We start from the raw sequence: 12,222 nt of genomic DNA on the forward strand, positions 1-12,222 counted from the left end.
TATGTTCCAGAAAATGCCACTTTCTTGAGCAAAACTCACACCTACTGATTTGGCATAAATTCGTTCACCCAATAGTACTTGTGTACATGGTCCCTAAATGTTCCTTATGTTCATCTTCATTCTTGAAGTCATTAAGACAAACTTATCCAGGTGAAGGTAGAATACTCTATCAATGATGCCCATGAATATATCTGGGCATTTGTTAGCCTGAATGGCACAACTACAAACTTGTAGTGGTCATAACCCGTTCTAAAAGTTGTCTTGGGTGATGACATCCGATCCTCAATCGATCTTGGTAAACACATTTGCACCTTTGAGTTGGTCAAACAATTCATCTACCCTCAGTAAAGGATATTCATTCTTGAGTATTAATTTGTTCCACGCTCTATTGTGTGTGCGCCTTTTTAAAGTACCATACTTCTTCATAACATACAAATATGCGCTCCCGATGGGAATGCACTAGACATGATCTAACTTAGGTCTAGTAGTTTCTGCAATTAGATCTTTAGGCTCTCCAACTCCTTTGGAGTCATCTTGTTCGATGCTTTTGATACACGTGTCGATCTTGGTACTAGGTCGATGGTAAATTCTACTTGTCTATTGGGTGGCAGTCTTGGTAAGTTTTCCGGATAATCATAATGGAATTCACGTATAACTTCTATGTCCTCAACTGTCCTTTCGGTTCTAGCTCCTCAGTTTAGGTATACAAAGAAAGATTGGTAATGTTTCTTATTTATCACCTTTATGGCTTGTATGTATGAAATAACTGGTATCCGCTCCTTATACTAATCTCGTGAAAACTTAAAGCGTCTATTCCTGGAGGTTTGAAGGAGATTTCCCATTCATTGCGTAAATCATAGCATATAGTTCTCAGCTAACCAGTCCATTCTTAGGGTTACATCTACGTTCCATATTGGTATAACATCAAGTTATTCGCTACCACCTTAAGTGATCCTATATTCAATTAAAGGTTCATATAACTACGCGTTACTATCGTTGTCCCTTCTACGGTGAAAAGTTTTTTTTTTTTTTTTTTTTTTTTTTTTTTTCATGTCTTGACCACTTTGTTCAGTTTGAATTTGTGTCGGTTGATCCTCGAGCATAACTACCTTAGCGTCTAGAGTTTTGCTGAGCAATTCCAAGTACGTAAACTCATCGTGGTTGGCGAGTGCCATTCTTATCTCATACTTTAGGCCAGGGCGAAACTTCTTCGGGATCTTTTCATTGATGTCCACCTATTGTGGGGTATAACGGACATGCCACAACAAATGTGGTCATACTAGGTCATAGATATCCTGTTTTGCTTTAGATTGAACATTTTCGTTTCTCTCCTCCTATCGCAGATATATAAAAAAAAAATATATGTAATATGTGTCCGTCTTAAAGTCTTTCTAAGACAAGTTTGCTAACCACATTCTTGAGTCATTGCTTTTCTTTTGGCCTCCCACCAAAATCTGTAAATCTAGTCAACTGGAACGCAACACATGAAGTCTTTCTTGTGCGGTACAAAGAAAATCAAAGGTTTTCTTCATCGTCTTAATCTAGAGTTTACCCTCAACTGGATTCTTGGTTTCATAGCTATAACAAGCTTTACTCGAGAAAAAGTTCATCCATCTTTCGTAATGGTTTATTTTTGTCCCCATCTCGTTTCTAGCTTCTCATCTACCAGACATTCTATTTTTCAAAGAAAAAACGATCATCAATACATTCCTTTTCTCATCTCACATGCGTAACACTTTTCCATGATTCCCTCGTGAAATCAGCATAGACAAAATAACTCAAGTCCTTATTCTCAAACCTTACGGTTTGTACTATAAATTGCTAACAAAATGTATGGTTGATAATAATCATAGGAGAAGAACTAATGTCAACTAATTTTAGACACAAACTGATGGACAGTTAACCAAGCTATAGTTTGGGTGACTTACTAAGTCAATATACTAACACTTCTTAGTCGTATACCTCAAAAGAATCTACTAGGGCAACTCAAAAGTTGTAAAAACTCAAATCTCAAATGATATCAGAATAAAGTGTTGTAGAAAATTTGTTCAAGAGACTCAAATAAATAACCAGAGGGTAGAAAAGAGTAACTACCAGGTCGAACAAAATGACCTAGAGTGAAAACCCATCTGATTTTTTTCAACCGAAAGTTGAAACACATGGGTTTATAAACCCAAAACACGTCTACTGAGATTTGGATCATGCGGACTGGCCAGGTCCAACATAATCACTCCCCAGTCACACGGGATATACTATCCCGAACTTGGAAATTCTGTGTCTTCTAAACCCTCAACATACTATACATAACAAAACTTAAGTTCACACCAGCAAGCTAAAAGCTTAAACTCAGGGTCCTATGTTCTAGACTCTTGTTTCAAAAGTTCAATATTTTTTTTTTTTTTTTTTTTTTACTCTCCTCTCATGTTGCGGTGGTGGTGGCGGAGTATTATCCCGCCTATCCTTCACATCACACTCTTGATGACATCTTTGAGGCATTTTTGAAATCACAAAAGGAAAACTCAACTCGACCAACGCTCTAAGCATTCTCAAAACTCAAGTTCAATTTACTAACTCAACTTTAAGGAAACCCTCACGGTCACCTTATCATTCATCTGTAAGGCAATAAGCACTCACGAAATGCTAACAAAAAGACCACTCTGGTCAACCTAATATATATCCATCAGTAGAATGCCTCTTTTTAGAGGGTTTACATAAAGGGGTTATTTAAACCCTACAAAAAAAAACATAGTATTTATCGTAATGTCCCTTCTAAACCGACACCATTAATAGTACTATGTCTCGGTCTGGACCTCCTACGGTAATTGCTACCAGTTAACTCATCTAGTTGCTACTTTAGCATACTAGGAACATCCATCTACTTAACATCAGTAGGGTACTATATTCGCATGCTTATCTGTCATCATGTCAAAATCTCAAGTACCAGTATCTCCTAAGTAAGTTATATACATCGCAATGTAATTGCAACTAATCAAAAACGAGGGTGTACCGCGCATACTCTCAAGATCATCCTTAGCTCTATCCTACACCGACTTCTCTTCTCATCCTCATCAACTCTAGCCCTCCTCGGCTACTTCTCATTCTCATTATCGTTTATCATTTTATCATCTTTGGTAACTGCTACTCAAGGATCGACTCGATATCTACTACACTCTTCTAGAGTCCCTGGTAGAAAACAAGCATCCGGTCAGTAGATCCGTATAGAAAATCTGGGTATCTGTAACAAATCTCATCTCCTGTGGGTCCAATGCTCAAGACAACATGTCCCATCATATTGAGTGGCTTTCTTCCTTGCTCAATCCTACCACTCGATTGGTAGCACGGGGACTAGGTGCACGATGCCATCCAGTCTAGTAACAACCATAAGGCTTTCATCCTTTCATAGTCTATGAACATGTGTTTGAAAATCTGCTAGGGTATCTCTGTACCACATACTGTATGCCTCGTCCTCGTATTCGATCTTTCCTGAGTTCGATCTCACAACAGTCCACTTTCGTGTAGTGCCAACAGTCCTGGCCAACCTATAAGGAGAACTTAAAGGTGACTCTAGGAACTAACTCTACTTGGCTCCAGCAACAGAAATAAACAAAACATAACTTAGCAAAACTCCTATTAAGTAGTACTGTTATCTTAAAACTCAAGCATCAAAACATCTAAATTCTCATCTCGTCCCATCTTTACTCAGTAGGGAATCTCTCTAAACAATGATATTAGATCCCTTGATCTAAATCATCGTGACTCAGTAAGACAATTCAACAACTCTCTCTCAAAGCCATCTCCAAAGACTATGGCTCATGGTACCTTCTCAAGTACCATTAAGGTTGTGTGAGCAAAACTCGCGTCACAAAACAACTCAACATATCGTACAATATCTCATTGCAGCATGCTAATAACTCATCATTAATCATGCTATTATACTCAAGCTCATAACTCAAACTCATAACTCAATCCAACAAGTACTTAAAACAATTGCCAATTCTCTCAAGCTTTAGCTCTAAGTTCTCATTTCATCCTTCTACTTAGTAAAAAAAATCTCTCTTAACAATGACATTAGATTCCTTCATCTAAATCATCGTGACTTATCACAACTGCTCAAACAATTCTCATCACACAACATCTCAAATACATCACATCATAACTCATAATTATGCATCCTCAAACTCAAACTATGCACCTTTAAAGTGTAACATCATAACTCATCATATAACCTCAATATCATGCTCTTCAAAATTTAACGTCAAATAAACTTTGAAATTTTACATACCTCGTTGAGCCTGGTGTGATGGTGCGCTGAGCTCACGGTTGTTAATAACTATTAGTCTAGTGACTCATTCTAGACTAAACTCAAGACTTCTAATTCAGAGCTTTCCTTCGCTCTGATACCACTCTGTCACAGCCCGCAATCCCTAAGGATGGCTTAACCGGGGTTATGACTCGGGAAGGGGATTCAGAAGCGGGGAAAGAAAGGGGCATCATTTGAAACCGTAAATCTTACTTAACTTAAGAAAAATCTTCGTATTTACTCATTAATACTCTTTTGAACAGTCTATGAAAGACAACATAAAACTTAATTAATATCATTAATCAAGTTATACATCATATGAAACCATTCTCTTAAGACTCAAAGTATGACATAACATACTATAACATCAACAACATCTTGCAGCGGAAAGTAGCTAGACATATGTATGAAGACATATTCTAGACAGGTTAACTATTTATTAACAACCCTAGAGACTCCGTTCATTGCAACACCATCATCACATCAGCTCAACCTGCACATTTAGAAAACATATGCAGGGCTGAGTACAAAAGCACTCAGTGGGCACGTATGCCTAGGTATAAAAATACATGCTTCAAAACTGTAAATTGTCATGCTATCATAAACAGTACAGCAAGGGAGTTTTTCGCTAAAAAGGCCCAAGCTTACTAAATTCATTTGTGATTCTTAAAGTTCGTCTGCAGACTAAGTTCTCTTGTAATCTATCATATCTGGAACTGTGTGCCGGAGAGGTGGCCACCTCTCACGGTCACTTGACCGGCCAACCCGCTAGATGACTCACGGTCACTGGTGTACACTAGCCAAGGCAGGATAGCTATCAACTGCTCAAGACCCGAATTCGATTGCATCATTGGCAAAGCCAAAGCAGATAGATATCATACTAAAATTTAAACATTTTATGGCAAGACAACAGTTGTAATATTTTCCAGTTCAAAGATTTGTAACGAAATAACTTGTTCAAAGGTAGCATTAAACTCGTTTGATAGTTATATAAAACTGAAATTAACAGTTAAATCATCTCATGCATTCATTCGTATAAGAGGCCTACGACACGCAGGGGATCTCTATATACGTATAGTAAAAGTAATGCCCACCTCATTCCGTTCCCACTAGGGGCGTAGAGTTACCTCCTTCTTTAGCTTTCACTTCCCGTCTGGACCTTTATTGACGAAGAGTCGATAAGTTCGAGAAGAAAGTCGTGTAAGAAAGGAAGATAGGTCTCTAAACTAAACTATCTCCTTTTTAATGATTTTAGGGTTCTAACATCCATATTAATCTTGTCTCGTTCAAAACCTTAAACTCAAAACATCTATCACATAACTAACATTTAGGTTCGAAACCGTTTATTTGAACATCATCATGCGCATCAATCATAACTCGTTCTACTCACGCCATCAAGTTAAATATTCCGTCATTTAAAAATAAATCATAGGATATCACATAGACAAATTATATCATCATAGATCATGCTTTCTTATATTTAAAATCATTTAATCATTTTCAAATAATCCATATTAATAAGTCATTTGAAAAGAATTAATTCAAATGAGAGTTTAACTCAAAATATTTTATTTTATAATCCATTTATAAATACTTGAAATAAAGAACTCCATTTAAATAATTAATTTAAAGGTCAATATATAATTAACTTAATCAAGCTCAATTTAAATTAATAATTAAGAGCTCAAATAATTTAAATAGATATAAGCCCAAATTAATTAGATAAATTAAGTCTATCATGTTTTTCTTTGAATAAGGCCCAAACAATTAAATTAAAGAAGCCCAAATATTTAAATCTAAGCTCATCAATTAATTAAAGAAGGACCCAAATACTTAATAAAATCGGCCCAACAACAATTAATAAAATGGCCCAAGTCTTGGCCCAACAACAAGCCCAACAACCAACCCTATACCCTTCTCTTCCTCCCTTCATCAAACGCAAACACACAAACACTCACACAAGGAAGCTGCGCCTCTCTCTCCCTCGGACGTCTGCCCGGCGCCGCCGTCGCCGCCGACGAGCGGCGCTCTGCTCTCCCTCGGCATCTCTCGTCTCCCTCTCTTCTCCTCTATCTCTCTCGCTCTCTCGGCCGCTATCGTTCATCTCTCTCTCTCAAGAATGACGGAACAAGGCGGCAGACGCACGCCGCTGTCAAAGCGGTGCGCCGCCGTCGCCGGCCGCCGCCTGCTCCCTCGTTCTCGCGGCAGATCCGCCGCGGCCTGAAGACCACGGCGCCGTCGCTCATCTCGCCATCTCCATTTCCTTCTCTTCTATTTATCTCTCTACACGCCCTGACCCTCTCTTTCCTCGATCTGTCGGAACAGGACGCACGCCGCCGTCAAAACGGTGCGCCGCCGCTGCTGCCTCCGTCGTCCTCGCCGTTGGCTCACGGCCAGGAGCCGTCGACCGCCGACAACCAGGTATACCCCCATCTCCCTATTCTCCTTTTTCTTCCCTCATCTTTTCCCTTTTTTTTTTAAATTAAAAACTGAAATCCTTCCTCTCTTTCTCTCTTGGCAGAACGGAACCACCGCGGCTCCGCCGCCTCCCGTCGACCGCCGGCAGCCCCGCGACTGCCATCCCCTGACCTCGACTCACACACACACAGCAGGGTTCAAGCCATAATTTAGTTCACAAAATAGCATAGGATTGTAAATTCAATTTACATCTGTTAATAAAAAAAAAAAGTCTTTATCTCTATCCTTGTAACTTCAGTTCGTCTGTATATATCTAGTAACATATAATGAAACATCTAAATAATTGTGTGTGTTGGGAATCCTCTGTTGCTAATGTTGGTGATTTGGAGAATGTAAACAAGAGGAGTACCTTGAGTAGGTGGCGTAGAATTTTCTGCAGATTTTGTATGTAATATGAGGTAGGGGATCAAGTATGAGAAAGAATTGAAAGATAGGTGGGGTTGGTTTAATAGAAGTAAAATTCTATTTCAGCATGCGTATGACTGAAATAAATTCTTCAGCATGCGCTATGACTAAAATAATTCTTCAGCATGCGTACGACTGAAAAAAATTCTTCAGCATGCGCTATGACTAAAATAATTCTTCAGCATGCTTAGGATTTATTCGAATTTAATCAATAAAATATCTAATGGATTAATACATTAATCATAAGGTTCCAAACTCAATTAAATACATTAACACATACAAGACTAATTCTTATTTGAAGTATAAAATCCATTTGGGCTTGTCAATTTAATAAATTAACTAACCACATGGATCAACTTTAGTACTTAATAAAAATTCATTTTTAACACTTCAATGTTAAATCCTCATTAATAAATTAATGGACTCAAAATATATTTTGAGTGCATCATCCATTGAAAATAAAAATGAAAATAAATCATTACGTATATAAATCATCAAATTCATATAAGTTCATATTTTATTAATGGATGCCGAACCCTAATTGTCATAATAAATCCTTATAAATCAGTAATTAGAAGATTTTAAATCCTCAATTAAAAGTCGGGTCATTACACGAAGTCTTGAATAGATCCGTTGGAGAGAAGGTCTTCAAGAGTTCGTCCGTTGTGAGAGTAACTTTAAATTTGGCTGAGGTTACAATCTTTGAGGTTTCTGTTTTGGTGAAGTACGTCGTCTCAAAGGTACGACAGGTAGGGCGCCTTTGAAAAGCTTGTACCAAATAGGAACTCTCTGCAAAGAAATGACGATCTTCTAAATCTTGCATTTAATGCGGTTGCAGGAGCATTTAATGCCGGTTTCAGCAATTCATTCCGATGAAGAATGTCAACTGATACTTGTCATGAGTATCAGTCCGCTGATTCTACGTGGTCCGCATTAATACTTCAGTTATCACTGATTAGGGATGTCAATCGGGCCAACCCACTCGGTTTCGGGCCAGCCCATTCGGTTTCAGGTTATTTTCGGTTTGGGCTAGTCGGTTTTTTTATTTTTCGGGCTAAAAATTTTCGACCCTAACCCTAACACACTCGGTTTCGGGCTAGCCCGCTCCGGCCCGCAAGTTTTACGATTTTTTTTAATATGTTTATTTTTTTTATAGATAATCATATTCTTGTAATAAAAATATGTCGTATTTTTTAAATCAGGACATTTCGCTTTATTTTTAGATACAAAAATTAATGTTTTTTAACATAAGTTTACATAATATCTAACTTTAATTTTGTTTATGATAAAAATTATATATAGATTTAACATTAATGACTATCTTTATTTGACTTTTATATTATAGATGTTTGTTATTAACAGTTGGAAAAAATCAAAACATATTCTACAAGCATCAAAATGTTATATCGAATTAAAAAGTAACGTATTAAAGTTTAAAAATTAATTATTAAGAATGTGTTCGGTTAATCGGGCCAACCCACTCGATTTTCGGGCCAACCCTATTGGGCTCGGGCTATTTTCGGTTCGGGCCATTTGGGCTAAATTTTTTTCAGGCTAAAAATTTTCACCCCTAACCCACCTTTTTTGTCGGTCTATTCGGGTCGACCCGTCGGTTTCGGGCTTTTTTGACATCCCTATCACTAATCGTTCAGTGAAACTTTCGTCCAGTCAATACATCAGTATATGACTTTATCTTTTCGCAGCTAACTTCAGTTGAGGTCTTCAATCTTCAGTCTTCAGCAGTATATATAACTAGAAAACATGAACTCTAACACTTGAGTTCGAAAAGTTCTAGTCTATTCCAAAAAGAACTAGGAGTTTTGGTATCATCAAAACTGAGAGTAGGATATTTCATTAAGTTCCCAACAGTTGATACGATAAATGATTACGTCATGTCTCTAATGTTTATCAAAGAAAGGGTTTACCTACGTTCAGACAACATTTGCAAAGAAGATGGACAAATTGACCTCGATGAACAGGTATTCTCAGTTGAATATCTCGACACGATAAAGTGTTCAGGATTATCAAGTCATAAGATTAAATTGAAAGAGAAATGCATAATCACGCTTCTAAAAATATGATTAACCTAATGAGCTTTGCAATGGCACCAGGCTAATAGTAACTCAACTTGGGTAACACGTAAGTGAAGACAAACTTATTTCAAGAAAAAAATGCACGTAATAAGTTTTCTATAGCTAGAATGATTACAATTTCACCGCAACTAACTAAATTTCTAATTCGGTTCCAGAGAAGGCAAACTTATGTTCTCTTTATACATAAGCTAATTAAGTACAGAAACTGATATAGTCGACGAAATCTTATATGCAATAAAAATATTAGGAAATCAATTTAAAATATTAACAAACTCAATATCTCAAGGCCGTAAAGAGAACATAATGAGAAAGAAAGAAAACATAGTGCAAGATAATTAAGAGAACAAAAAGTAAAGAGTTTTTCTTTTTCAAATGAATTTAAAATTGCAAGAGATTAAATTATAATTAATAAAAAAATTATTCGCTAACTGCATGCTAAAAAATGAATGTGATATGCTTGCAAAAAGTTCGTTCAAGATGTTTGACTAAAGTTAGAAATTAATATTGTGATTAAATTAAATTTCTGAAATATGTCCACGATTTCTTATAAATTAATGAGGCAGCACCCTAGTCTAGCCAAAACCTTTTAGTCATAGGAAATTCTAGCCATACAAATAAAAATATGGAAATAATAGCATTTCTGACTAAAATACCCTTTTAGTGTGTAACAATATAAAATATACTATTACACACTTTTTTGAAACGAAAAAAATGTGTAATAGTGTATTTTGCACTGTTACACACTTTTTCGCAACCACACACTTTTACATTATTACACACTTTTGTGAAAAAGTGTATAACAGTGTAAAATACACTGTTACACACTTTTCGCAGTTACACACTTTAGCGAAAAAGTGTGTAACAATATTAAGGGTATAATTGTACATTTACGTTAGAAAATTCTAGTTTTTCCATATTTTTATTTGAGTGAACATTTTTTCCTTTTTTTATACAAGAACGGCTAATTGAGCCCATAACTCCATATAAATCTCATGAAGCGTATGTTGGTTTGCTTATAAAGTGACTTACTATTATCCTTCCATTCAAAATCAAGAAAAAGTAGACACGTCAGATAATTTCCAAAGGACCATCGCTATCAACCAAAATAAACGATATAGTATATCACATTAATGATCCACTATCTCACAGTCACATGCAGCAGTCGGAATCCTTTATTCCAAAACATATAGCTAAGAAACAAAAATACTCATGCAATAACAGAAATTAATTCAAACACAATCTTAAAACACTGCAGGATCCCAACCCGAGTCGACCCGGTCTCAGAGGGGTTGGACTTCCATGGCCTCAAACTGGAAATTGTAATAATTGACGCCAAAGAATATACCATCAGCATGCTGGCTGGTAATCATCTGCCCATTGGTAGAGCTCATGTCTTTCTGAGTGTAGTTGAAGGGAACACTGCACTTTCCCTGCGTCCCCACGTAGGTCACCGTGGCCCGGCTCTTGGGCGGCACCGTGACTGAGTGCTCCACCGTGACGCTCTTCTTCTCATCCTTGGTCTCGTTCCACTCCAGCGTCTGGGTGATCTCCGTGGTGATTCGGAGTGAGCCGCTGGCGATTTTGGGAATGCCGCCAGTGATCCTGGACTCGACCCCTGCATATATGGAGCGGGTGCTGCTGAAGGAGTAGGAGGAGGCTTCCTCGTAGGTGACGGTGATGCCCAGCGTAGCTTCAGCATTGGCCATGTTGGTGGCGGTGGCTGTTCCAGCGATGAAGGGCTCCTCGTCGTAGATTCGAGATTCCTCCATGCGGTATCTGACGTGGTAGATCTCTCTTTTGAGAACCAGCTCCTCCACCTCAAATCTCGTTTCTAAGGTCATGTTGGGCACTTGGGCGTTCAGACAGTTGGTCTTTCCCTCCATGCTCAAAGGCCTGATGAAGTTGTTGTTGCCTGCGTTCCGAAGCGCAATGGTGTTGTCGTCAATTTTGACAGGCCAAAACAAGGTGTCAGCGTGGGTGCTGTTAGCGTCGTTGTTGTCCGCCCATATCCAATTGGGACTGCGCCTCCAGAACCTATCAAAGTGAAGGGACTTTATGCGGACATGTCCGTCCAGCATGGTGTGCACCTCGAACCCCGTGTCGGTGGCGTTGGCGTCGTCCGCCGACAGCTGATGGTACGGAAAATTCTGGAACGTCAAGCTTCTCACATACCTGCAAGCAAGCAATTAAGGTAAGGCCGATGATGATGATTAGAAGAATAGAGGGAAGAAATAGTAGCTAGGTACCTGCCATCGTGTCCCTTGAAAGCGACATGCCTGGGTAAGGTAATCAACGTATCCCAGTCAATGAACTGGAAGTGAACAGTGCCTACAGTGCCAGCAGGGGCGCGTTGGAGGAGAAAATGAATTGGGGGAATGCCGTGACCCACGACATCAATGCGGCGGTCGGTCTGAACGTGGTTGAGGGCGAGGTTGGTGGAGCCGGGCGTGATTATGGGCTCGAAGAGCGTGCAGGCGGGGTTGGACAAGTCTTCCACAGGCTGGTCAGCGACTGCGATGATTTGGGTGGCGTTGTTGGCTTTGGCCCAGTACTTGTTGGTGTGGACGAAGCGGAAGTGAACGTAGCGGGCGTCGATTTTGGCCTGCTCTACTTGGATCTGCGCCAGTGGGCTGAAAATGTTGAGTTCGGAGGCGCTGACCCAGCCTGTGAAGTTCCAGCCGGGGGGGCCTGACTCCTTGAAGTGCGACACGTACCGCTGTTGGACGGTTGCCCTCAGCACGATGAAATTTGGAAGCTCCGCCGCCATTGCTGCTGCTTTTTTTTTCTTAAGCAGATGTTGTTACACTTCTCTTCTTCTCCGCTCTCTCATTTATAGATCATCACAAACCAAACACAAAAATATTTAAAAAAAAAAAAAAATCTATTTTGCTTTTCCTAATTTCTGACCGACGGATGCAATTATTGAGGGCCACCAAAGTTACGGTT

At 38.8% G+C, this 12,222-nt stretch overlaps 1 protein-coding gene and 1 long non-coding RNA gene across 2 annotated transcripts; both read right to left on the minus strand.

Annotated features, from left to right (window-relative positions):
• Positions 1-4,567: 4,567 nt before the first annotated feature.
• Positions 4,568-5,841, minus strand: LOC131022406 (uncharacterized). Its single transcript, XR_009101275.1, has 2 exons — positions 5,395-5,841; positions 4,568-4,793 (listed from the first exon to the last, which is right to left on the minus strand). It is a non-coding gene; the product is annotated as an uncharacterized LOC131022406 (long non-coding RNA).
• A 4,529-nt stretch (positions 5,842-10,370) lies between these two features.
• LOC131022389 (uncharacterized) lies at positions 10,371-12,222 on the minus strand. Its single transcript, XM_057951839.1, has 2 exons — positions 11,523-12,222; positions 10,371-11,448 (listed from the first exon to the last, which is right to left on the minus strand). The coding sequence occupies exons 1-2, from the start codon at positions 12,041-12,043 to the stop codon at positions 10,557-10,559; spliced, it is 1,413 nt and encodes a 470-aa protein (XP_057807822.1). The 5' UTR covers positions 12,044-12,222; the 3' UTR covers positions 10,371-10,556.

Source organism: Salvia miltiorrhiza, chromosome 1 (genome assembly GCF_028751815.1).
Source record: "Salvia miltiorrhiza cultivar Shanhuang (shh) chromosome 1, IMPLAD_Smil_shh, whole genome shotgun sequence".
Lineage (NCBI taxonomy): Eukaryota > Viridiplantae > Streptophyta > Magnoliopsida > Lamiales > Lamiaceae > Salvia > Salvia miltiorrhiza.